General features: G+C 46.9%; 1 protein-coding gene across 1 annotated transcript in view; it reads right to left on the minus strand.

The window, feature by feature from the left end:
• Positions 1-22,307, minus strand: part of GRK3 (G protein-coupled receptor kinase 3) — a 61,376-nt gene extending 39,069 nt beyond the window's left edge. The window contains exons 1-2 of the mRNA XM_063172819.1: positions 22,127-22,307; positions 8,610-8,686 (exon numbers count right to left, since the gene is read on the minus strand). Coding sequence (XP_063028889.1) covers positions 8,610-8,686; positions 22,127-22,239 — 190 coding nt within the window. The 5' untranslated portion in view covers positions 22,240-22,307. The remainder of the gene's footprint in view (positions 1-8,609; positions 8,687-22,126) is intronic.
• Between the last annotated feature and the right edge of the window lie 2,940 nt (positions 22,308-25,247).

Here is a 25,247-nt window from a genome sequence, read left to right on the forward strand (position 1 = left end):
TGAATGTGTGATCAATCATTTTTTTAAAGCCATGCAGAGAAAATAATGGGGAAAACTTAGCTCTGAACCATATTTACTATGTATCCTTCATATTCTGGTCTCCTTTAACATGCAGATTCCAGCTGACTGAAGTCAAAAATCAAAGGCATTCAACATATCAAAGGTGAAAGAAAAAAAGTGGGTTTTACACAAGAAAAAGCTCCTCTAGAAGATGGAGGAGTAAAAACACTAAACAGAAATACACAAAAATATTCTAATTTTTAAAAGGACCACTAAACACAGAATAGAAGCATTTCATTTCAATCCAAAGAATGTGATTAAATTCCTTCACTAAATCCCATCAAGGAATACACAACAATTGAGGTTTTCTTTTTTCTTCACTTGTAAACAGAAGAAATTCACAGCCCTTTGCAACTGGTGCCAGCAAGCTAGCAAGCAGGAGCAGCCTTAAAACCTCATGGGGGTGGATTGGACTTTGTTTTATCTGTTCTTTCCCCACATCACAATTGAGGCCTTACCAAGGATGTGAAAGTTGTTATTTTCCTGACCAGTATTTTTCCTTTATAAACATTTTTTAAATTAATTACATAATACAAGCCAATATCCCTTTATTATTGAGAAACACACTTTTCCTTCTGCCCTGCTCCAAGCTGAGAATTTACCAATTCTGTTACCAATTACTGAACACACAAACTCCACTGGGAAATGCAGCTCTGCTCCTCGGGTAGGGCTGAGATCCAGGTGTGGTTTTTAGTGGCAGCAAGGTGACAGCATCATTTGATAAAGAAAACATGGAATAACTCCACAACAAAAGGGTGTTCTCAAGCCCCTGGTGCCAGCATTTGCCTCAGCAAACTCTGCTCAATATCTGAACCACTGTGAAGAGCCAAATTGTTCAGGCAGAGCATCGAGGAACTGTTGTGCTATGGTCAAAACCAAAACACAAAGCCAGCAGTATTCAGTTAGTAAATACACACAGCACTTAGGTGAAGAGCAGCAAAACCACCAAAACAACAGTGACAGAGCCCAGCTGATTCTGCTGCAGGAATTTCTGACTCTTCCTCTGGTTCATTCTGGCTCTCTGAGAAAGCTGCTGTGAGCTGGAGGCTCAGACACAAATGGTTCTGCTGCTCTTCCCCTTTTAATCACAGAAATCAGGGGTAGAAGTATCTAGAAACAATAAGAAACTGGTTTGCATGTTTTTGAGCCCACCTATCCCACCTCCATGGACACACAGGTGACAGCAGGATGTCACAGGACACTCAGGGAAGGGGATTGTCAGGTGTATTGCCCATGTTCTTTATAGGAGAAATGCTGTATGGATCAATAAAAGCATCTGGAAATGGGGTAATTGATACCCAGAGCTCTCCAGCTCCTCTGCTCTGCACCTCTGACCTTTCTATCCCTTAAATGCACTGCTGAAAGTGAGAACACTTAATAGCTCCAGTAATTTAGATTCTACTGGCTGGTGCTGGTTCTGATCCCACTGATGGGAATGGCAGGCCCAGGGCATCTGCTTTATTACCAATATTAATAAAGCTTTTACAGCCGTGCAGGTAAAGCTCATTAAAGCTGTTACCATGCCACCTCACAGACACGGCAAACCAACACTGCCCTACTTCTCAGGGGCGCTCAGAGGCTTAATTAGCTGTGAACTGTTTCAAGACACACTGATAAAAACTCCATGGGAATGCAACTGTTTCAGATTGACTGAGGAATTGCTGGGTGGGAAGAAGAGGAAATCAGGACTCTGTGTGAACAGTGGTGGGGCACAAGGAGAAGATTCCATCAGGAAGGGGTGAAGAAAGCTCAAGTGAGGCCAAGCAGAGAGGAAACACCACTTTGGGATGGAAGGCACTCTGCACAGTGTTAACACAGAATATCCAGAGCTGGATCGTCATCCACTGCTGGCCCCGCACAGACACCCCAACAATCCCAGGCTGTCCCTGGCATTGTCCAAGTGCTCCTGGAGCTCCGGCAGCCTCAGGGCTGTGCCCATCCCTGGGGAACCTGTTCAGCACCCAGCACTCTCCAGGGGAAGAACCCTTTCCCCAAAACCCAGCCTAAACCTCCCCCACATAATTTTAAGCCACAACACAGAGAGCTCAAGAAGAGGCTGGAGAAGGCTGAACCAACCACCCAGGGCCCTTTTGATGCAAAAGGAATGAATTTTCCTACAGGATTTCAAGGGCAAAGCAAACACACACCTCTGGCAGGTGCAGAGCAGGGCAGGTGTGCCTGTGTTTGTGTGTGTTCTCTGGAAACAGCCAAGGGAAATGCCATGCAAATAATTCCTTATCTGTTCTCTCTATTATAGAGTAATACTCCTTAACACTCTCCTCTTCTCTCCTATGCTGCTACTTCAGTTCAAAACTGCCAGTTTGCCTGGAATTCTTGATAATTTAACCCAAAAACCGTGTAATTGCACTGCTCTGCTGAGATAAAGACTTTCTCCCCATGCCTTCTATCTCCCAACAACTGCACTGCATATAAATGCTAATCTACCAGGATGTGTACATTATCCATCATGGGACGTTCCAGATGATAGGGTATATATTTTTTTTCCTATTTTAAAGCTCAGATTTAATCTGCAGTTCCCCTGGGAAATCACACAACACAGCATCTTCAACCCCCCACAAAGGCAGGCAGGCAGATCAGGGCTGAAGCCCAACAAAGAAATACTCAATTATTTATCATCAAAAGAAAATCCAAAATGAATAGATGCATTTTCATAGTGCCTTTGGATACTCTTTATCCCTGACACCAAGCCAGACAACTCCAATGCACATAAAATCTACAGCAGGAGCTTCAGCAACACCCCTCAAAATGATCTTCGAAGCAAATCATGCCAAGCATCACTTTATTTTACCACAAAATAAGAGGGTGTTGAAAGAAATGTAGCTTCCAGCAACACTGAAATTATGACATAATAAAGAGACCTTAAATCTAACACTCATTTGGTGAAAAAAAACCAGAAAACTACACCAACTTTTAGAAGGCTCGGAGCAGGGATTCTCTCTTTCACTGTCCCCCCCACACCCCCAGCCTTGTTTGGTGCAGGCAGAGAATGGTGTGAGGAGCAGATCCCCTGTGAAATATCTCACATCAACGGTTTCTGTTTCAGTTTGCAGCCACACAGTTTCCGATGTCTCCCTGTGGTTTGGGCTCCTGTGTTGTTTTTAACTATCACAGAACTGAGCAAGGACAGAGGGGCTTCCACAGAACCTCCTGCAGCCTCTCCACAACCCCACATCCCAGGCTGATCTTGTGCTGAAAATTATAAACACCATGAGAAAGAAGAAGATCAGTCTTCAAACAGCATTTTAAATGTGATTTTTTTGTTTGGAAGACAACTTCCTAATTTTGGTGGTGACTAATTCTGTGTGGTGGCTGCCAGGTCAGGACCAGAACCTCAAAATAAAACCACTTTGCAGAAACAACCTGTGCCCCTGCTTTTACAGAAAACCCACCAAGTAACAATGTCTGCTGCTTGGCTGCACATTATTTAACATCAAAGTACCAGGACAGAGCAAATTTATCACAGCGCTCGTGATACAGCTCAGAAACTCATCCCTGCTCACTTCACAGCCAAAAACTCAGGTGCTTTTCTTTACTCCCCACCAAGTTTTATAGCCTTCATTGTTATTTCCTCAGAGGACTATTTAATTAGTCCACAATGCCAACAGCACATAGATCTTCTGCTTAAATTAAACAATAGCTTAAATAATGCTCTAGGGAGTCACTTTTCCCAGCCTGTTATTTTTAGGCAGTTCAGGGAGCACGGTGCCAGCAGAAAGAGGAAGAGCACGAATGTTTTTCTCAACAGATTTTAACTCCTATCTAATGATTAGCACCAAAGCTCTGAAATAATGAAATATGAGTCCTTAACTAGAGAAAGAAGCAACAGAAAGCATAATTCACTGCCCCAAAAAAAAACAAACAAACAAAAAAAAACTGCTGTAGCTGTTCTCACCCCAGTTTTGGTTGGGGTTTTGGTTTTTTTTTAACAGAAAGTTATCCCTGACCAAGCTGGAGGAAACAGCAGCCAGCAGGGTCATTTTGAGCACATTTCCCTGAAAATGAGAAGGGCAGGCACAAAAAAAATTCCCTGTGCAGAAGGAGCTACCAAACAGACCAAATGCTCTCTGGAAGCTGAGCTGAGGAGCTGCAGAACAAACATGATCCATGCTGAGCTGGATGAGGACAAGGGGAGCAGGGAAGGGGCTGAGAGCCCCCACAAAGCCCCCGTGGGTTGGAACCAGCCCCTGATGCAGATGGCAAAATGCTTCTCTCTCCTGCTGGGAAAACCTCCAGCTTGGAGCTGGTTGAGGAGGATATGGAAGACAGTGGAATGAATCACCTCAGAAAGATCATCCCTCACTCTGCGAAAGTGGATGGTAAATAAGGAAAAAAAAAAAAATTTGTAACTTCTTACGTCAACTACAAGTTGTTTTAATTAATTCACAAAGAAAAAAAAAAAAAAAAAAAAACAAAAAACTAAGCCACCTTCAGGGGGGAAAAAAAAAAAAAGCAAGTTACTTCCTAGGAAAGGTGCAAAACTCACAGTGCAGCAAGACCAGCTGCTGAACCAGCTAAAACACGTCCTGTTCTCATCCTTCCCCCAGCCCCAACGGCCGTGTGAGAGACGAGAAACCGAGAAGGGTGTGAAGGAACTGCCACGTCCCCCCAGCTCCAGAGATGACAGCAGAGCCTGCTGGCCCTCACCACGGTCTCAAGCAGCCACCAGAGAAGCCAAGGCTGAACCATGGAGCTGTGGATGCTCCAAGATCACATCCCAGGATTCCTAACCCAACTCCATTCCCAGTTTGTTTGAAAGCCCAGTCACTGGGTTGTAACTGGCAGAAAGTTTGCCCCAAAGCATTTAATAACCAGGATAATCCTGTTCCAAAGCAATATTATGATCTCACAGACTCCCTTGAAGGCCTTGGCTGCAGCAGCCCCTGATCTGCTCATTCCCACCTGCCCTCTGAGGGCAGGGGCTCTCCGTGACAAGGACTCCACGTGCAATTTTCACACAGTTGTGAAGCAGAGTGGATTCCATATGTAAATTATGGATATTTACATATTTCTGGATATATAGAATGGCTTGGTTTGACCTTAAATCCCATCTCATTGCACTCCCTGCCATGGGCAGGGACACCCTCCACTAGCCAAGCTGCTCCTAGCCCTGCCCAACCTGACCTTGAACGCTTCCAAAACCCCTCAAAACGCCTCTTTTTTCTAAAGAAACTCCTAATCTGGTGTTGTAGCAAACAGGATGTGGTAAAAGAAAACCGGCTAAGGTGGTTACGCACTCGGCTTCGAGACAGGCTGTACTTCCCCAAGAGGCTTCTGCTGTGGAGGAAGCAGCTTCTGAAGGAACAGCCGGCTGGGCTGGGCTGCCAGAGCACTCTTCTGGGTGCTTCTGCGAGCTCCATGTCCTCTGACTCACCAGGACATTCTTAGAGAGCTCCAGATCGTTCTGGAGCATCACTCGGGCGGGGGGGCACACAGCAGTGCCAGCACCAAGGGATGCAAATCGGGGACAGACTTGTTTGTGCAAATCTGATGGAGCCATTTCCATCCCTGATGAGCTTCCTGCTCTTATCCTGATCCTAAAGGGCTTGGTTTCCAAGGCAGAGCTGCCCCTGTGACTCCCTGCAGATGCACACCTGGCAGGAAGGGAATTTGGGCCAAGCTTGGGCAGTGGGAGCAGGAAAGCACTGACCCTAAAATGATTTTAGGGCTCACTAAGAATAAACACTCGCAGGTGATGAGACCAGCACCATAATTAGACACATGCATAGGGAAGCATCCATACTGACATCAGAGCCCTTGGATCAGACAGCTGATCAAAGCCCGGGTTTACATTTGAAAGGATACTGAAAAACAAGAAAAATGAAAAAAAAAAAAGTGACCTGGAGCTGTGAGGAAAAATTTAGGTCTGGGGAAAAAAAAAATAAGAAACAAACCAGTTCTCATCTAGAGCAGTTGCCAAGGAAAAACTGGGGAGCTCGGTGCATTTTATAGTCGGTGTGTAAAGATAAAGCAGGGAGTGCTGGATGGCTCCTCAGCAAAATCATCACAGGAGAAACCAGGGAAGATCCAGCAGAATTACTGGATCAGGCTGATGGAGATTCCCCCCACAGGACCTGCCCCACCTGCGGTCTCACCACATCCCCCCCCCAGCCAAAAGAGACAAGGAGCAGAACAAAAAGGTGATTAGAGTTTTAATTACCTCCCCATCCTTCTCCTCACAGCCCTTCGCAGAACGCTCGCCTAAAACTGCAGGTACTTTACCACAAGCAATTATGCTAATGTCTGGAAACAGAGCTAATTGAGTGGCAAAGAACACGATAGAAAACGCAATCAAATTTAAATGAACAACCACAGTAAAGGAAATACTGTATTTTCCAGCGTGATGCAAAGTCTGCTGTTAAAAACAGTCGTGTTTAGCTTTAATCTTTTTTTAAAATCCCATTTTAAATCCTATTTTAGCTTCAGAATGAACTGAAACTCCTGCACAGCGTTCACAGAACTGCTCCTCATTTCCAGGTAATCCAGGGCAAGTCCTGCTCTGACTGTACCCGGGGAGAGGAGGAGGAGGAAACCTCTCCTCTGTGCACAGAAACGAAAATGTTAATGAAACTGGGCTCTAAAATTCCAGCTTTAATGGCTACTACCAACATGGGGAAAAAAAAAGAGAAAGATCTAATCCTTCCAATGTTCCAGTTACCTAACTGTAATTGCTGTAACTAATCAAAATAACTGCAACAGTCCTCGCTGTAACAGGTAATGAAAAGTATTCAATTACACAAATAGAAATATCCATTACATAGAAGATGGTCTGCTTGACTTCTCTTTTTATAGAGAAAAAAAATTTAAAATGGACTTCTTCATTTCACTGCCCCCAAAGAGACTCAGTTGAAGGCAGGCTGTGTTTGGTTGCTTAAAATTCTGCTTATTTTGCAACTGTCAGGCTACAGCAAAATATTAATGATTCAGCATAGGCACTGGAGCTGAAGCACACACTGAGGTGTCAGTACAAGCAAACAAGGTATCTGCATTTGCATGGCAAAAAAGTTTTGGGCACAATAAAAAGTCATAGTTTTAAGTACAAGTACAGAGTTGATGAAACACAGTGAAAAGTTCCCCAAGACTTCCAATGGCTCTGAGACTCATTAATGACGCTCTGAGACACAGGAAAATCGATTGTTTTAATCTGGCAATACCTAAAACTCCCACTCCAGCGAGCTGCACACTGCCAGGCAAGCAGGAAGGTTTTTGGTATTTCTGCTCTGGCCAGAAGGCAGACCAGTGAAAATTCAGCCAGCCCAAAGATGCCCCCATTGCACCAATTTTCCTGGGAAATCAGGTACTTTGCTCACTACAGCCTCATTTCAGACAGGAATAAAACCACTGACCTCCTCAAGACTTGCCAGCCAACTCACTCCTCAAATCTGCCACACAAAAATCCCAAAAGCCCCTCATGAAACCCTCCCTGCTTTATTATCCACACTACCACTAAAATCTTTTTTTTTTTTTCATTGAAATTAAAGCTCTAGAAAATTGACAAACCTTATCATTTCTGCAACAGCTTTTCTGGTTTTGAATCATGTTCAACCTCACTTCTCCCTTCCACTGCCCACATCACACCCTATTTCAATACTTCCCTGTAGGTCAGATTTAACAGACTGCTCATTCCCACTGCTCTTTCCTGGACTTTTCCCAGCAGGTCCATGTATATATTTTTTTTTAATCCACTGCCAGGATGGACACAACATTCTGCCAGAAGAGGATTATTTCACATGCCTCGCTGGCTACAACACGGATTTTATATTTAGTCGTGTGTGATCCAGCTGAGCCAACACAGCTCGGGGCTGGCTGTCACAGCCAAGTCCCTGCCCTGAGGGTCCCCAGGCTGTGCCTTGTCATTGCTGTGGCACAGGTGGAGAGGAAGGACACTGCTGGATTTCCCTGGGAGCACTGCATCTTCTCCCTCCCCTGGTTTGTGGAGTTTTTGTCCTTGGTGTGTCACAGCAATCACAGAGGCTCCTCACTGCAGCATCAACACTCATCTCTGATGCTCCCATTCCCTGCATCCACATTTCCATGACTAACTGCTCCACCAGCCCATTTCCCAGCAGTTTCACCCCCTGCACACACAATTTTCACCCCCCCCATGCTGGGAGCAAGAACACCATGGCAGAGGGTCAAGACAACACATCTGGGATCTTTTCTCCTGCTCCCTTATCAACAGGCTCATTACCTCTGCAAAGAAAAAACAAAATTTAACTGATGTGACACATTACATTGTTGACAAGCCCATACCAAGTAATATCATTTTCTCCTCGATGTTTCCAAATAATTTAATTATTTTCCCTGTAGTTTTCCAGAACCTGAAGTTGACAGATGGCCTTGCTCTGTCTTCTTCCCTTTCACAACATTCCATCTTTTGGAAGACCTTTGTTTCACTAAGTCCTGTCCATCCTCCAGCGTTCCTCAATCTACAGCCCTGGCTCCTCAGCAGGCACCACAGAAAAAATGTAAAAACCAAAGAGATCTTGAAAATATCTACACAAATAACATTTTATTGAGACACGACTTACCAATTTTCTGATGAAAGATCTTGTCAAAGGTTAATTCACCCCTTTCCTCGAGGTATTTCTGCATAACACTGCGGATACTGAAAGAAAAAAAAGGGAAAAAAAAAAGAGGGGTTACTTGAAATTGCTTTTTGATCCCTGGGAACGTCCTGGTCACCACTTTATTCCTGTCTCAGGTTTAGCTTGCACAGTAAAATAACTGCACAAGTCACCCCAAGCCACACAAGGAGCCAAGAGCAGCTCCATTAGGCCTTGCTTGGCTGCAGTGCACTTAACATCTACTCTGCCTAATTTATAATGTCACAATCACTCACTTCAACCACATTAACAAAGATTTCCTTTATTTGTCAAGTAACTTCAATATTCATTGTAATATAATGCCCATAAAAATTTCATATGGGCAACAATACAAGAACATAAATCTTAAAATCAATGCAGGCCAAAGCAACTCTATTGTCACAGCACCAAGCCAAAATTCCACCAGACTTTCTCTGTTTCCAATTTTAAAATCAATAATTTCCATACATGCTATTTATTACTATAATTACACTACTTATTATGATAATTATACTATTTATTATTACAAAAATAACCTTGAACAAAGTACTCATGCTCTAAACAGGGCCATTAAATATCAGTGATATTTCTGCAGCAGCAAGACTGAGCAGCTAAGCCCTGCTGACCTCAGGGACATCCCCTCTCGTGTGCTCAGCATTAAAATTCTGAGAAACCTCCCAAATACTGACACACATCTCCCCCATGGAGGGAGGAAAGCATCCACACTCCTCCTCAGAGGAGCTGAGGCACGAAGTCTGAATGACTTGACCAGAAAAAAAGTCTATAATGAAGCCAAGGACTTTGCTGGAAGGCCCTAAACTCCCATGTAGGAAAAATTCCTATTAATAGTTCTCTGTGTATCTCCAAGTCCCACGTGGAACACGGATCTCTGAACAGTGTGATCCAAAGCGAGAGCTCTGGAGGCCAACCACCACATCAAGTCAGACAAGAACTGGGAGGGCTGAACACTGTTAATCAGGTTTGAGATGATAAATTATTCAGTGACGAACTTGCTGTTTATTTGTTCATTAAGAACTGGGTCTGCCCTCTGTGTATTTTAACAATCTAAACAAAATACTGATTTTAAATGAAGAGGGAGCAGTAAATAAGAGATTGTGGAATCACTGAATGGTTTGGATTGGAAGGGATCTTAAAGAATATCTTGTTTCACCCCCTGCCATGGGCTGGGACACCTTCCACTATCCCAGGTTGCTCCAAGCCTCATCCAATTTGACTTTGGAGACTTCCAGGGATGGGACAGCCACAGCTTCTCTGTGCCAGGGCCTCATCACCCTCACAGGGAACAACTTCCTCCAAAAATCCAACCCAAATGTTTTGCCTTGGACACTTCCAGTGATGGGACAGCCAGACCTTCTCTGTACCAGTGCCTCACCACCCTCACAGGGAACGACTCCTTCCTAAAATTCCAACCCAAATCTTTTGCCAACCAGACCTTCCCCTCATCCCTCTGAGCTCACAGAGGAGCCACTGGAGATGAACCAGCCTGGCAGGAGCTCCCAGAGCCCACGGCTCCCCCTTCTCCCCGAGCCCCTCAGCGCTGCCATCGCCCCCAGGCACTGTCCCTGTTCCCACTGACCACCAGACCAGCAGTAACAGAATAAGCCTTTTTCATAATCATGACACCAAGGAAGCTTTGCTCTGCTCCAACGAGTGCGCTGCAAGAAATTACATCAACAGATCTTCAGTCTAGACAATGGGAGAAGATAATGAAAATTTAACGTGTGACTGAGGCGCCCAGGAAAACAGTGATTGTGTAAGGAGCAAACCCTCTCCAGCACCTCCTCCTACTCTGCTGACATCCCATACTTCTGGTCTGATGGATAACGTCAAAGGAACAAAATGTCTTTTGCAGCCACAGAAACTGAACAAATCTGTAAAATGATCACAGGCTACAGGAGTCTGTGCTACGTTCCAGCTCCTCAACACTCACACTGCTTTAAAATCATTGCTGCTTATCCATATGGATAAACAGGAATAAAGGACATGGAGTGGATTATGACTATCCAGAATAATCACCTGCTAATTCTCACATGGAAGTTCCAGGTAGAAATCCTCTGGAGTTCAAAGAATTGCAGCAGAGTCCATGTATCTTTCAGAAGGATGGAAAATTTTTAAATGGAGCTTAGCACATTCCACAAACAGGAAAAAAGGTTCCCTCTCTGCTTTAGTCTGTTGACTCATTAGTTGCCCTACACGTAAATAATCTGGGATTAAAAGCTGCATTTCACAGAAATGCAGCCATTTCTGAAAAGCTTTCCCTGGCCAGAGATGCCATCAGCACAAACCACGCACTAATGCAAGAAGTGGCCGTGTCTGCACGAGTTCATCTCAGTTCACAGCATGAGCCACCTTAATAGCAGCACTCACAAGGAGCAGAAACAAAACTTGGCTGAAAACAAAATCCAAGGAGACTCCAGAAACAAAAGCACATCCAAGTGGACTGCAGCAAAACCTTTTGTTCGTGTATTCTTTTCATTTCAAAGAGGAAGAAAACCGCAAGCAACAAAAAATTCAGGAACACTCCATTTACTATCCACATACCACAAGTCAACTGAAGGATGTTTAGGGGAAGTCAAAGTCAGGCCTAAAATTCGGTGAGAAATGCAGCTTGGACCCTGGGCACCTCTTTCTGGGCATCTTTATCTTCAGTGAAAGGCTGGTCAAGCATTGGAAGGGACTGCCCAGGTGGAGTCTGCATCCCTGTAAGTGTCCAAGTGTGGTGTTACAACATCCAAGGAACATCTGGATGTGGCACTCAGTGCTCTGGGCTGGGTGACAAGGTGGGGACCAGGCACAGGTTGGACTCCATGCTCCTGGAGGGCTTTTCCAACCTCAGTGATGGTGGGATTCTGTAATTGCTGGTTTAACTGGGAGCACAGGGAAGCCTTTTGCCACTGGCCCAGGGAGATGCCCAGCAGTGCCTGGGCACAAACAGCTGGGTGCTCTTGTACTTCTGAGAGCCCTGGGTGAAGCTGCCCCCAAAGAAGAGGCTGAACAAACATCCCAGGCCTGCAGAGCACACTGCCAGCCCCAAGCAGGCAAAAGATGATTTATCTGCACCCTCATCAAACCATAAACAGGTCGCTCTAACCTGGTTAGCTCCTCCACCTGCCCAGCAAAGGGATTTATTTCAAGCACGAGCTGAACAGCCAGTTGAAAGGAGCTTCAAGCTGCATCTTGGAGCTCTAGTTACTCCATCCTTGATCAAAGAAACCTGCTGAAAAGCAGCCCTCAAGGTTAAGCTCCATTCTGGAATGGAACAGCTCTCAGTGTTTGTGAGCAGCCTGGCAGGGCACAAGCAGCAGCCGCAGTGCCAAGGTCGGCACAGGAGGAAAATCTCTACATGAAAACACGTCTGAAAAGCTCAGGAGAAAACACATTATGTCCTTTCTAACACAGAAAAGGCCATGTGAGGCAAGAGCATGTCTGATCCTCCCTCTCAGATGAGTTCCAGCAGGAGCTGCAAGGCAGAAGGAGCCTTGGAGAGGAGCTGAGCCAAAGGCAGGACTTGTCCTTGGCTGCAGCACTGGACAACAACAGCCACTCCTGCTGCTCCCAGGAACACTGCAGTGCCAGCCTGGGACTCCAAGGAGAAGCACGCCAAGCAGGAGAAACCAAACTTCTGCTGGGTGTCTGAGTGTGTGTGTGTGTGCCCAAGGATGGCCACTGGAGCTGAGGAACTGGCCAGAGGAACTGACCATTGCCACAACCCCAGTGCACGTGGGAACGTGCCCAAAGCAGGATTTACAGAGGAGAGGAAAACAATCAGCACTCGCTCTGAAGCTTCTGACAAAGATGGAGAGGGACTTTTTCCAAGAGCATGTAGCAACAGGACAAGGGGGAATGATTTCAAACTGGCAAAGAGGAGGTTTAAATTAGATATTAGGAAATATTTCTTCTCTGTGAGAGTGGGGAGGCCCTAGCACAGGTTGTCCAGAGAAGCTGGGGCTGCTCCATCCCTGGAAGAAGGCAAGGTTGGACAGAGTTTGGAACAAGCTGGGATAGTGAAAGGTGTCCCTGCCCATGGCAAGGGGTAGAACTGGTTGGGCTTTAAGGCCATTTCCATCCAAACTATTCCACAATTCTATAAAAGTCCTGCTATTCATTTCACACAGACTTTGTCCCTGAAGTTCTTCTGAAAGTAACTCACACCTCAGGAAAGGAAAGGGCACAGAATGAGGCAATGGGTGTATCCATATGTACAATACTCCTACCACTGGAACTAGGTCAAGACTCTCCTTACTATTGCCCTTCCTACTGCTGGATCTTAAAGGAGCTTTGAATTATTTATCATCAGAGCAGATGATTTTTTCTTGTAAATCAATAAGAGTCCAGATTTGTGGGATGTTATTTGGTGTAAAGGTGCATACATGCACACCACAGCTTGGAAAAACAATGGCCAGCACTGAAGAACCACATCTGCATTAAAAATGAGCAGTTCCAGTCATTAATATATTCTCCAATAGGCTGAAACAGGAGAATAGAAAAACAAAAAAAGAATGAAACAGCAGCTTCACATAGAGTAAGAGCTTAGTTCAGGATTTAACTTTACCAACATTTCCTGTACTGTGAAAAGCAGGTCATAAACTTTATCAGCTCAGATCTCCAGTCTGTAAAATAAATCTGGATTTATTTTTTCCCTCCTCTTTGTCATTAGAACAGGTACCATCCCTCTGCCACATGTGGCTCCTGTATCCAACAGCACACTGATGGCTGCTGGCACATCCAAATTAATAATTATTTCAAGAAAATGCCAGATATTCATCAACTCCACGGCCAGTGCTTTGACTGCCAAGGTTTGGCAGTGCTCTGTACTCCCAGCATCCCATCTCCACATCACAGCCACCTTCATTTATTCCCGTGTCAGGGGTATGAACACTGAACACTCACAAACCGCCGAACCCATTTCATTCTGCTTCCTCTCAGACTGCACTCAGCTCAAAGTTCAGCAGAAGTCAATACTTCTCCAAATGACTGGGCTCTCAGCGCTGTAAAAGCTGCCACACACGTGGTCACTGTGGTTCCAGCAGTTCACGGGGCAAATTCCCAGCACAGAAAGACACAAAAGATCATAACACCATCTAAACTGATATATTTATGTATTACTTGTAAACTCATAGAAGCATACTCAATGTTGAAGATCTTTCTCAATGCAAATCCTCCTGTGAGTCAGTTATTAATTAATGCACACGCTCAGCCTCATCACAAAGCAATGAGTGACCCCAAACTTTGATTTTTCTCCATAAACACATCACACCCCGCCACCTCCACGGGACTTCTGTCATTTTCTGGCCCAACTTCACCCATTTCTGCCCCATTTTGTGCCCTCACACCATTTCACTGCAGCAAACTAATGCTCTTAGAGCTGTCGTGGGTGATTAGCAACATATTTCACCCCAGAGCCCTGTGGGATGGAAGGGATTAGAGCTCAGCAACACCTGCCCACATGCCCTCCCCTCCCTGCATCAGCAGCTTCACTTATGCAAATGGTTTTAATGAAGAAAGTTTACGAGGAGGGAGCCAGAAGCAGGAGCTCTGGAGCTCCAACTCCACAAAACACCAGCCCCAAGATCCTTGAGGCGTTATCAGCGCTGAAATCTGAAACTAATATAAAAGCTTCTAAAAGTACACGAATTCTGCAGGAATAATTACACCAAATTGCAGTGTCAAGGACTTGCCCTTCCACCAGACTGCTGCTGCTGAGAAATTACAAGAAAGGGAAATCAGAGCAAAATCACATCTCCTCGCTCTGGCTGCAATTAAGGCATTCGCCAATCGTAAATTACTCTTTTTTTTTTAAACAAACACAAAATTACTGAAGACGTGCCAATTTTTTCTAATCTTTCTCAATCTCAAATGTTTAGAACTTTCTTTGCAAGTAGCAAGTATAAACCTTGACTGAGAGACCAAGAACTACGGCCAACACTGACAGACGCCTCTGATTTATTTATTCATTTATAGGCTCAGGATACAATTTTACAGAGGTTTTAAATGTTTACTTCCACTATCCAAATCCATCATAAAGTTGCTAAAATTGGACCAAAGATCCTGCCCCAAAGGCCTCTGAACTGAAAGCATGACAGGGTCAACAAGTGCAATTCAAAGCATTGGCAGAATGGCCCAGAGCCACCACAGCCTAAAGTGGGTTGTTTTTTTTCCTCTTTGTACAAGTGCATTTAAAAGGTTTAACAATGCAAGATTGATCAAAAGTGAAAACCGGGATGAAATGTTTGGCCTAAGAATCAGAGCTTTCAAAGCTCTTTTAAACAACAAGTTAAAACTACAGGGATGTTCTTGTATTTTTATACAATTAGGGAAAATCTCGGGTAAAAAAAACCCCAAACATCAAATAATAATAATAAAATAATAATAAAAAAAATTATTAAAAAAACAGAGGACTGATGCACAACACAGAATTGCTTCAAACATGAAAATTAACAGAGGAGGATAGAGAAGAAATGGAGAAGCCAGACTGGAAAACAACAGAAAATGATGAGAAGGCTCAAAAAGCAATGTCAGTCTCAAAGCTGTGTCCCATTCCCATCCCTACTCAGGACATCAGGAATAAAACATCCACACACTATTTGGCTTTCTTTAACTGAGTTATGAGATTTTTTAGGTTGGAAAAGCCCTCAGAGACCATCAGGACCAACTGTTCCTACAGCAATGCCAAAGCCACCACTGACCCACATCCCCAAGTGCCACATCCACAAGGCTTTAAATCCCTGCAGGGATGGAGACTCCCACCAATTTTTGGGATCCTGAAATGCCAGGAATTTTGTTCCCTATTCCCAAATTTCGTGGTCCCAGTGTGGATTTTTTGGCGAATTTTGGGGATTTTTTCCATTTAACTTTCACCATTTTTCCTCCGATTTTTGTCGTTTTTCCACTTTTCCCCCAGAATTTTTTTGGGGGGAATTTTTGGGATCCTGAAAGTCCAGGATTTTTGGGTCCATTTTCCCAAATTTCATGATCCCAAGGTAGATTTCTGGGTGGATTTTGGGTCTTTTCCCCTCCAAATTTCACCATTTTCAGGCCCCAAAATCCACCTAAACCTCCCCTGATGCAACTTGAAGCCATTTCCTCTGGGCGCCAACTGGATCCAACTCCATTCACCAGCACACCTAAAGCTCAGCCCCAGAGCTCATTTCCCTGCTGAAATTGAGGGAGAATCACAAACAGCAGCAGCCAAGGCACATCCCAGAGGATCCCCTTGGGGACAGGGGTGTCTTTTCCAAGCTCTGAAGCACCGAGTGTTTCATTGGCTTCCCTGGAGCTTTTTAATTTCCCAGGAGGATGCAGGAGCTCTTTGCTCGTGTTCACCTTGAGCAGAAGTAGAACTCCCTCGAGCACCCAGCAATTCCCAGCTCCTGGTGCAGCTGGTGCCCTGTTCTGCTGCCACACATCCCAAACTCCATCCCTAATGATGGCTTTGAGCTGCACAGCTCCACCAGATCCTGAGAAATCCTCCCTTTTCCTTGGCTCTCTCCTCAATAGGAGGTGACACATGCTGACAGGACAAATTCCTGGCATGCTGGAAGGGGACTGAGGGGCTCTATGATCCTTCAAATGCTTTCAAAAATTGTTATTTATTTCTGAATATTTATATATATTCTTAGTCAGTGTTGGAATGATTTTTTGGAGTGAAGCTCCTGTGGAAAACAGCTGTATTTTCTAAGCTAGAAACTGCTGCTTTTTGCACCAATTTAGTTCAATTAAATTCTGTTGTTTGGTTTGTGCACCTGGACCTGACGGCTCCTGATAGGCTTTCTACTAATTTTATTAATTACCAACAAAACCAAGCTATTATTGATAAGAAGATTAAACCAGGCCATTCCACATGATTTCACCAGAACAGAAACCAAGGGCTGCACACGCTCGTGTCCTGATGTTATAGTTCCAGTGTTGGCTGAAACCATTTCACACAGGAAGGTCTGGGCACTGAAAAGCCATCAGCTATAAAAGGATTAAGAGCTATAAAGTTCATTAATTTTACTGAAAAAAAAAAAAAACATCTGGCAGGTCCCTGCAGCTCACCTGCACCAGATCAAATGAGTACACCTGTAACACAACATCACATTTTGGAAGCTTTCCCCAAAAAAAACACATCTAGAATCATCCCTCTGTTTTTAGCACAGGAACAGAAGGCTGCACACTGATCTCCCTCCAGATCACCGTTGATTTACCCTTTTTTTTTTTCCTTACTTAAGGTAACGACACCCGAGGGAAGGTCTGTGCTGCAAAACATACGCTGCAATCCTGCAGCATCCCCAGGGAGAAGTAATTGGAGCATCTCTCTGAAGGCCACATCTCTCTGAAGGCCACATCTCTCCTTCCTGTGCCCAGAGATGCTCCAAGCAATGGATGCTCAGCAGCTGAGACAGCTGAGGGTCTCCACTGAGGCTCAGAAAATTCAGCTTCAACTCCTGCACCTGCCCAAGGTGAACAAAGGCACATCGGGTATTTCCTAACTGGCTCCTGATCTGTGCAATGCAGATAATAAATAACAAGCTGTCCTTCATCCAGACTCTCATTCCTTGTCTCTTAAAGCTCTAAAAAGGGCTTTCATCCTCCTGTGCTCTGCTGTAGAAGCCTGTCTGTTATGGGATACTGCAGGTACAGTAAAATGTGAATTCCCAATAGAGAGAGAGAGCACCCAAACAGAGCCAAGAGCAGCACCCACAGCAAGCAGGAGTCCTCCCATACATCCTCCTACACTGACAGGCCATAATCCATCCCCAGGCATGAATTCTTCCCAAGAAAGTGCTGGAGCACAAAGCTGACTTGAGATAAAAAGCAAGTACACATTGTCAGCAGCCCCAGCATTCTGTGTGCACACCCAATTATTTGGAGAGAGCCATTTCTTATTGCCTTCACAACCACACACTTCTGCTGATGGCAAAGCAAGGGAGGCTGAATTTCCAATCAAAATTTCACTACTCTGTCTCACCCTGAGCTAATCCACCAAAAATCACAAGTGTTCAGCCTTTCTTGTACTGTTAGTTTGGAAAAAAGCAAATTCTTCCCCTTCCTCAAGCGGCTCCCAATGAACCCTCACGTGGGTCTTTCCACACTATCTTCAGTTTACTCATTTAAGCTTCAGATTTTGGATAACAGGAAGAATTTCTTCATGGAAAGGGTTCTCAGGCATTGATTGGAAGGAGCTACCCAAAACTGAACACTTTTCTTACAGCAACACAGAAGCACCTAGAGAGACACAGAGGGCTGACACGGGCGGAACAGCAACAAAAATGAAAATTACACAAGCAATTGTCAGGAAAACGTTCCCAGAGACGGCGGGGTAAATGAATAAACACAACACGGAGGCGTTAAACAATGCCAGAGAAAACACCACCAAAATCACCCAGACTGACAGCACAGACAGGGCAATGTGAGCCTGCAACTCGGAGATTTACACAAGTTTCACAAGGTGCAAGAACTCCCTGAAGGCCACCTCAAGGAATGAAGTGAAATCCACAGAAAGAGCAAAGTAAGGCCAAGAGGACAGAACTACAAAATCAGAAGCAAGAGAGAACAGAGCAAGGATGCTTAACCCTGAGCGGGAGGTGTCGCTTGGATTTCAACAATATTTGCACAAATTACAAATAGCTCAGGATAGAATTGGGAAGGCAAATTAACCTCTGTATTTTCAATAACCTTTAATGAGAATTTTAACAAGCCAGTTTGAATACTGGGTGAGAAATCAAAGGGCACATCACCATATGAGAAGCAGCTGGGTACCGGGGGCCAGAATTCACCCCTACAAATGAAGTGAAGATAGGAAGATAACTGAGGAAAAATGTCATGTTAAAAGCATTATTTTTAAGAAAAAAAAAGTGTCTGCAACGCTTTTCCCTTTTCCCCCAGCAGAACAAGATTCAGAGTAGACCAAAGAAAAAGAGTGGGAGAAAAATCAGAATTAACTTGAAATAGAGGTAATTAGTGAAAGCAGGTTAGAAAAGGAGAGATGGGATGAGAAATATCTACAGCCTGAGGGAGAGAAGCCTGGACAGATGGATGCTGTGTTTTGTTACCATGCCCGTGGTATTTGTATACCAAAAGCACCCAAAGCTTACGTGATGTTTATAGCAAGAAAGGTTTAATGTCAACTTTCCAGAGGCGCACACAAGAGGCTTCTGCAAGCCCTGAACCCTCTCCCATTTGTTACCTGATTTCTTGGACCATTTTTCTCAGCTTCACATTACGCAAATCCTTTACTCAAACCAGAACAAGCTGCTGGCAAATAAAAACAGCTGTTCTGTAAGTGCTCTTGCACTCCCTCTGACCAAAATAAGGGAAATGTAAAATCGACATGGAAAAGTAAAAACCCTCAGCAGCCTGCTGAATAGCCAAAAAAATTCAGAGTGCAGTTAATTTACTCCTTTCCCACCAAAACTCAAGGTATTTGAGAGCAATGCTGCAGGATAGCATTTAGGTTTCATATTTGCTCATATTTCCACAGGGCTGACTTCCTTCCCATTCCAGGCCTGATTTCAGCAGGATATTCTGCCTCTGACAGCTTTTCTGCCCACCCATGCGAATCTCCCTGAAAAACAGGCTTTTAGGAAACAATGCACAACACAAAGATACCACAGCTCTCACAGCTCTTGGCAAAGGCTCTTAGGAACGAAAGGAGGAAATGCAGAAGGGAAGGAAAAGCAGATGACAGAGGATGGAAGAAGGGTTGTTTTGTTTTGGTGCTTAAAAAAAAAAAAAAAAAAAAAAACAAAAACACACTAATCCTCTTCCTTAGGCACTCCCCGGCTCATTAGTGTTTTCTGTGCTTCCTCCCCAAACCGTGATATTTAACGATTTCAGGACAAAACCAGTCTGAGGATAATTCAGGAAAACTCAGCAATAATCAGCCCTACGGCCAATAAACTCTTCACCCTCATAGTTTATTTGCTGCTAAGCCTTGGCCTGCAGCCTTGGAATTCATTCTGCCGGCACTACAGCTATTTCCTTGTAAACAGGAAGCCCCCTCAAATTTGCATTACAGTAAACTCATTTGCTTCATTTAACCTCAGCCTTATCTGGGAAAGATAAAAGGGTGCCGACAGGTGTACAGGGCTCCAGCAAGGAGACAAGGGGTAAAACATTTCTAATATTTCAATAGGAGATAACACCAGGGCACTGGACCTGTCCCTGGGCTGTGGTTGCCCACCAGAGATAAACCAACACCTTTCTGTGAGCAGAGCACTGCAATAATGCAGGGACATTTATTCTCAAGCATGGATGTAATATTCCAGTGACCTTCCTGCTCTCTGTACCAGTGACAGCCAGGCCTGATGGCAGGGATGGCTGCACACCCAATGTTACAGAGCCAGGCTCCTCCAAGGAGCTGCTCACACACACACAGAAATAATGAATATCTGGAAAAATTGTTTGATTTCAAACAAGAGAGGACTCTGTGTGTTGTATTTTTTTTTCCTGTTACTATATCAACCTGCCTTTAACCAGCCGATTTATGTCATTTTAAATGAATCACTTTGCCAGCGATACAGAATATTTCAGTATACCCAGCACACCATGTCTGCTCTAATGAGAGGCATCAAAAAAAAAAAAACAGCCAGAAGCCAGCACAAAGATATCTGACACCAGAATAACGGTCACAATTTCCTACTGCATGAGGAAACCCCTGGTTTCAGTTAGAAGCTGACAGGTTCAGTCATTTTGGGCACCCCAGAGCCGTTTGTGGTCCCGGGCTGAGGTAAGTCCCTGTTCTCGGTTATGTCCGTGCTTCCTTCCGCTCCTGCGCTGAGGGCCTGGCGTGTCCCCATCCCACAGCACCACATACAGCCCCAAACCTCTCCTCACTGAAGGATTCTCACCTCCTGCAGGGCATCTCACACCAGGGAGGGTGGCAAGCCATGACCTCCAACAGGTGCTTCCACAGGCAGCCCAAGGAGCGAGGCACTTTGGCCAGCGATCCTTTCGCCTTCCCTGCAAAACTTCCTCTGGCACCTGGCTGCCTTTCCAGACCCGGGTGAACCATCTCTCCCAGCTCAGGGAAACCACCAAACACGTAAATGCTGGAGCAGGAGAGCAAAGCACAGCAGGCTCCTCAGGCCTCGTGCTGTGCTCGCTACGAGGCTTCCGCCGTGCTGGGCATGAGGGATGTCGGAGCAGGCAGCAGCTTCCAGCCCCTCCACAAGCACCAACCCTGCTGATGTTCCCCACGGCATTGGGAGGATTCCTCCTGCCCTGCAATTCTTCACATCACACCTTTCACCTGCCCACAGGGTCATGTCCCTGCTGGGAATACGGAGCAGGACATCACCCAGGACAGCACCAACATCACCAGAGCACTGAGGCACATGAAGCCACCAGCAAAGCTGCACCTCGGGCTAACAGGGCAGATGAAATGCCATGGATATTGTATGGCTTTTAAAGTGTAAACACATACCAGGAGAAAAGCAAGCACCGTCCAGCAACACCATCCTCAACCAGACCTTAAACACAACAGCCAAACTTCATCACCTCAGCTCTCATTGCCCCTGCAAGGGGGATAAACATAGGCTGGGCATCCTTCACCTTCCCCTGCTCTGCAGCCTCCCAGCATTCCAGCAGCAAGGCAGGAAAACGAGTGGAGAAGTGGGAAGAGGGCTCCAGCGATCCCTGGCTCACAGCAGACAGCTAGGCTAGGCCACCAGCAGGCTTCCAAACTGCCTACACATTCTGCAGTAAAATTTGGTTTAGATTTTTCCTGTTGCAGTATTTTGTTTGCTGGCTGAATCTTCATTTTACATATGTATATGGATACACACACACACAGAGCCATGAAAAAAAGGGAAAAGCTCCGTTTTAATTTCACCAATAAATAAGCGATGCTCAGGTGATTTTATAACAAACACATAACCACGGGGAAAAAAAAGCTGGTTTTGCAGAAGAAAAGCTGCTTTTAGCACCAAGCCCCAAGCAAACAACCTCGGCTGTGCCAGGGCACCCGGCTGCTCCTGCGGTGGGACCGGGGAAGGTCGGGGCGAGGAGCCCAGACCGGCACCGGCACCTCGGCTCCGTGAGCCGCCTGCTAAGGGCGAGCTCCGGCCCCGTCCTTCTCCCGCATCCCCTGTCAAACCCCATGAAGCATCACCAAAAAACCGCTCTGCAGAGCGGCACGGCCACAGCGGCTCCGCTCGGTGCCACCGACTGCTTTGGACGGGAATTCCTCACCCGCCGGGCTGAGGAGCCATAAACCCCCGAGCTGCGGGGCTTCGTCCCTGCAGGGACCGGCGTTCCCCGTTCACCCGCCGAGGCACCCCGCACAAGTTGTGGCAAATAAACACACGCATGCAGCACATCCAGCACAGCCAGCCCGGCCCCGCGCTCGCCAAGGCCGGCCCCGGTGCCGGCGGAGGCCGCGGGGGCACGGCCGGACCGTTATGTCCGGCGCGGGGAGGGCGGCGGGGGCCGGGCCGGGGCCGCGGCGGGGCGGGCGGTACCTGGGCTCGGGCAGGGTGATCTTCTTGCTGGCCCTGGCCGCCGGGGTGCTCTTGCTCTTCTCCATCGCCATCAGGTAGCTGACATCGGCCAGCACCGCCTCCAGGTCCGCCATGTTCCCGCTCCGCCGCCGGGCTGCAGATGGAGGCTCCGCCGGGGCAGCCGCCCCCGGGGCGGGGGTTGGCGGCGGGCGGCGGCGGCGGCTCCGCCGGTACGGCCGAGCGGCTCCCGGTGCGCGTGTGCGGAGCGCGGGGGGCCGCTCCCGCCTCCCGCCCTGCGCCCCGGGGCGGGCGGGCGGCAGGAGGGACGGACGGACAGACGGACGGCAGAGGGAGGGAGGGAGGGAGGGAGGGAAGGAGGCAGGGAAGGAAGGATGGAGCCCCCGCCGCGCCCCCCTCAGCGCCCGCCCGCCCCCGCCGGGCCCATGGCGGCGGCCGGTCCGCCCCCGCCGCTCGCAGCCTGCGCGGCCCCCGCGGCCCCGGGCCCGCCGCTCGCTGCCATGGGCGGGCGGACCGGGCTGCCCCGCGGCGCCGCCCCAAATCCCGACATGGATCGGCGGCGGCCGGAGCGGGGAGAGCCCGCGGCACCGGCACCGAGCGGCCACGGCACCCGCGGGATTCGCGGTACCGGGGACCCGCTCTGCGTCTGGATCCCTGAAGTGTCCCCGGCCAGGTTGGACGGGGCTTGGAGCAACCTGGGATAGTGGAAAGTGTCCATGGTAAAGGGGTGGGATGGGAATTTTAGGTCATTTCAACCCAAACTTCTGTGGGATTCCACGGTTCCACAAGAGCCAGCCCCAGCCGCGGAGCGCTGAGCTGCCTGCAAGCCTCAGCACCCAGTTGGACGCATAAGTTCGGAATTAATTTCCTTCATAATTTATTAAAAGGCGTGCATAACAAAAACAGGATACAAATAAATGCGCCTGTGTGACACCCCATCGGTACTCGTTGAACCACTTGCTGGCAAATAATGATGCAAAACAAGGCACCCAGGTGTCCTCAGGCTCCGAGCAGAGATCCCTGTTCGTGTTCCTCCTTCAAGTAGTAGTAGCTCCACTGCAGCCAAGCAGATATGCAGATTTTAAGTGCTTTCTTTTCTGAATTTCGTCAAATATGTCATAAATAATTGGCTCAATGAAAGGCTAAGTCAATGACAAGTCTGAAGTTTGAAACTCAGCGTGTTTTGAGTTCTTTTCAAGTGCCGCCACTCCTCCTGCCTACATCTTTATGAAAGTTAATGATCTGATTAAAGCGAGGTAGAGCATACAGCTGGGAGGATTTCACCATGTGCCTCATTATGAACTGTCTGAGAACCTGCTTTTTGTTGAAAATGTTAATTTAAGCCAACACTTTCCACCGGAACAGACCCACTGGGGAAGGTTTCTCCTCCACCAGTGGCCCCAGAGCAAGGCTGAGGCTTAGGGTGTCCAAGCAAATGTGGAAAGGAGCAGAGGAAGACAAGTTCAGGGTCAAGTGTCCCATCAGCCCTGTTTAAAGGTTTCTCTGATCCAAGCCACACCATGGAAAGGGGTATTTTTATATCCTGAAATCCCCTGGGCTGCTAGGGCTGGCTATGGTTCTCCAAAAGTTCTTCCAGAGCCTCCACGTGAGCTCTCCATTTACAGAGGTGTGATGGGAGGGAAATTCCTCTCACCACATCCTCAGTCTGCTGATGTGATGGACACATGCCTTGTGCTGGCTCTTCCCAGGGGACTCCCCAGTTTTGCAGCCCCTGTGCCCAAATCCATGGGAAGAGCCAGGTTTCATTCCCTGGAGCAGCAGCAGCAGCAGCAGCACACGGGGAGGACCTCAGCACTGACCTGAGGGTTGCTAAACACCCCAAGCAAACACAAACCATCGCCCTGGTGAGGAGGGCCCTGTGTTTGCTCAGAGGTCTGCATGGCTTTACACTGCTGGTGACAGCAAAAGCAGCCACCAAGATGCCCCTTAGTGTTCCTAATGCTCTCCTATTTGCTGCTGTGCCACGTTTTCACCGTTATTAGCGAGATATTCTTGTTGTGCAGACGTCAAAGGCATTCCTGGTGACAGTTTCTAGGAAGTGAGGTCTGGTGAGGGCCAAGTTAAGGAATTTTTTCTTTCTGCTCTTGGTGCTGGGGTGGCAGCAGCAGCAGCCACCAGGGTGGTGGTGGGTGATAAGCAAAGGTGTTTTCTGCTCTGCTGATTTCCCAAGCGTGGCTGCAGCACAGCCAGAGGTGGTGGTGGAATGTCCCCAGAGCCACCCTGGCTGGGGAGGCAGCCCACATCAGGCTGTGCATGCTCACCTCTAGCAACACATGCATTTTTTAGTTTTATATTCAGATATTTTAAAGGTCACTGGGACGGGTCTTTTTTAATAACAGAGTGGAATCAAACCTGATTTTTTTTCCCGAAATGAGCAGAACAGGCAGTGCCAGCCTTCTCCTTTTCAGGGAAGTTCAATCCCCCAAGTGCAAGCCTGCAGCTTTCCTTAGCCTGTGTTGCATTCCAGGCCAAGTGTTTGTGTTGTTCTTGTGCCGTTTTGTGCCTCCTGTGTGGGGTTTGGTGTTTGTGAATGTTTATAAACAGCGCTCTGGGGATTCCCCCAGGTAAAGGAAACCCAGAGTTAATCGATGCCAGGGTTGGCAGAGGTCAGAACACGATACACTCTGCATGCATTTAAGCATCCCCTGACATTTCCGGGGATGGTGATGGATTCTGCTCAATCAATTTGAGTGTGTCTCCAGGCCTGGCTGGGCTGCAGGCTCTGCATCCACTGCGGAGCCAGGAACCCAACCTCCCCTCTGCCGCTCCTTCCTTCCGAGGAGCGAGTTCCTCCTACCATCTGTGTGAGATTTAAATGTTTAATTTCGCCCTGCTCTCCTTCACAGCGTGACAGATGATGTTCCAGGGAGCTACGGGGCTGTTGTAGATTTATTAATGCGTCCCACACTGACACCATCCCATCAAGATAATGCTGCAACACATTACCCAGGACGGAGCCACATCCGTCCTGTTGCCCTCCAAGCTGTGCCAAATCCCATATCAAATAAGATCTCCTCTCTGTGCTGATGCCAGCAACATCTCTCCAGGGGGATGTTCACATAAAAGATCATTAAATATTATTTTTAATATGATTTTTACTAAT

This window comes from Melospiza melodia, chromosome 20 (assembly GCF_035770615.1).
Source record: "Melospiza melodia melodia isolate bMelMel2 chromosome 20, bMelMel2.pri, whole genome shotgun sequence".
In the NCBI taxonomy this organism is placed as follows: Eukaryota; Metazoa; Chordata; class Aves; order Passeriformes; family Passerellidae; genus Melospiza; species Melospiza melodia.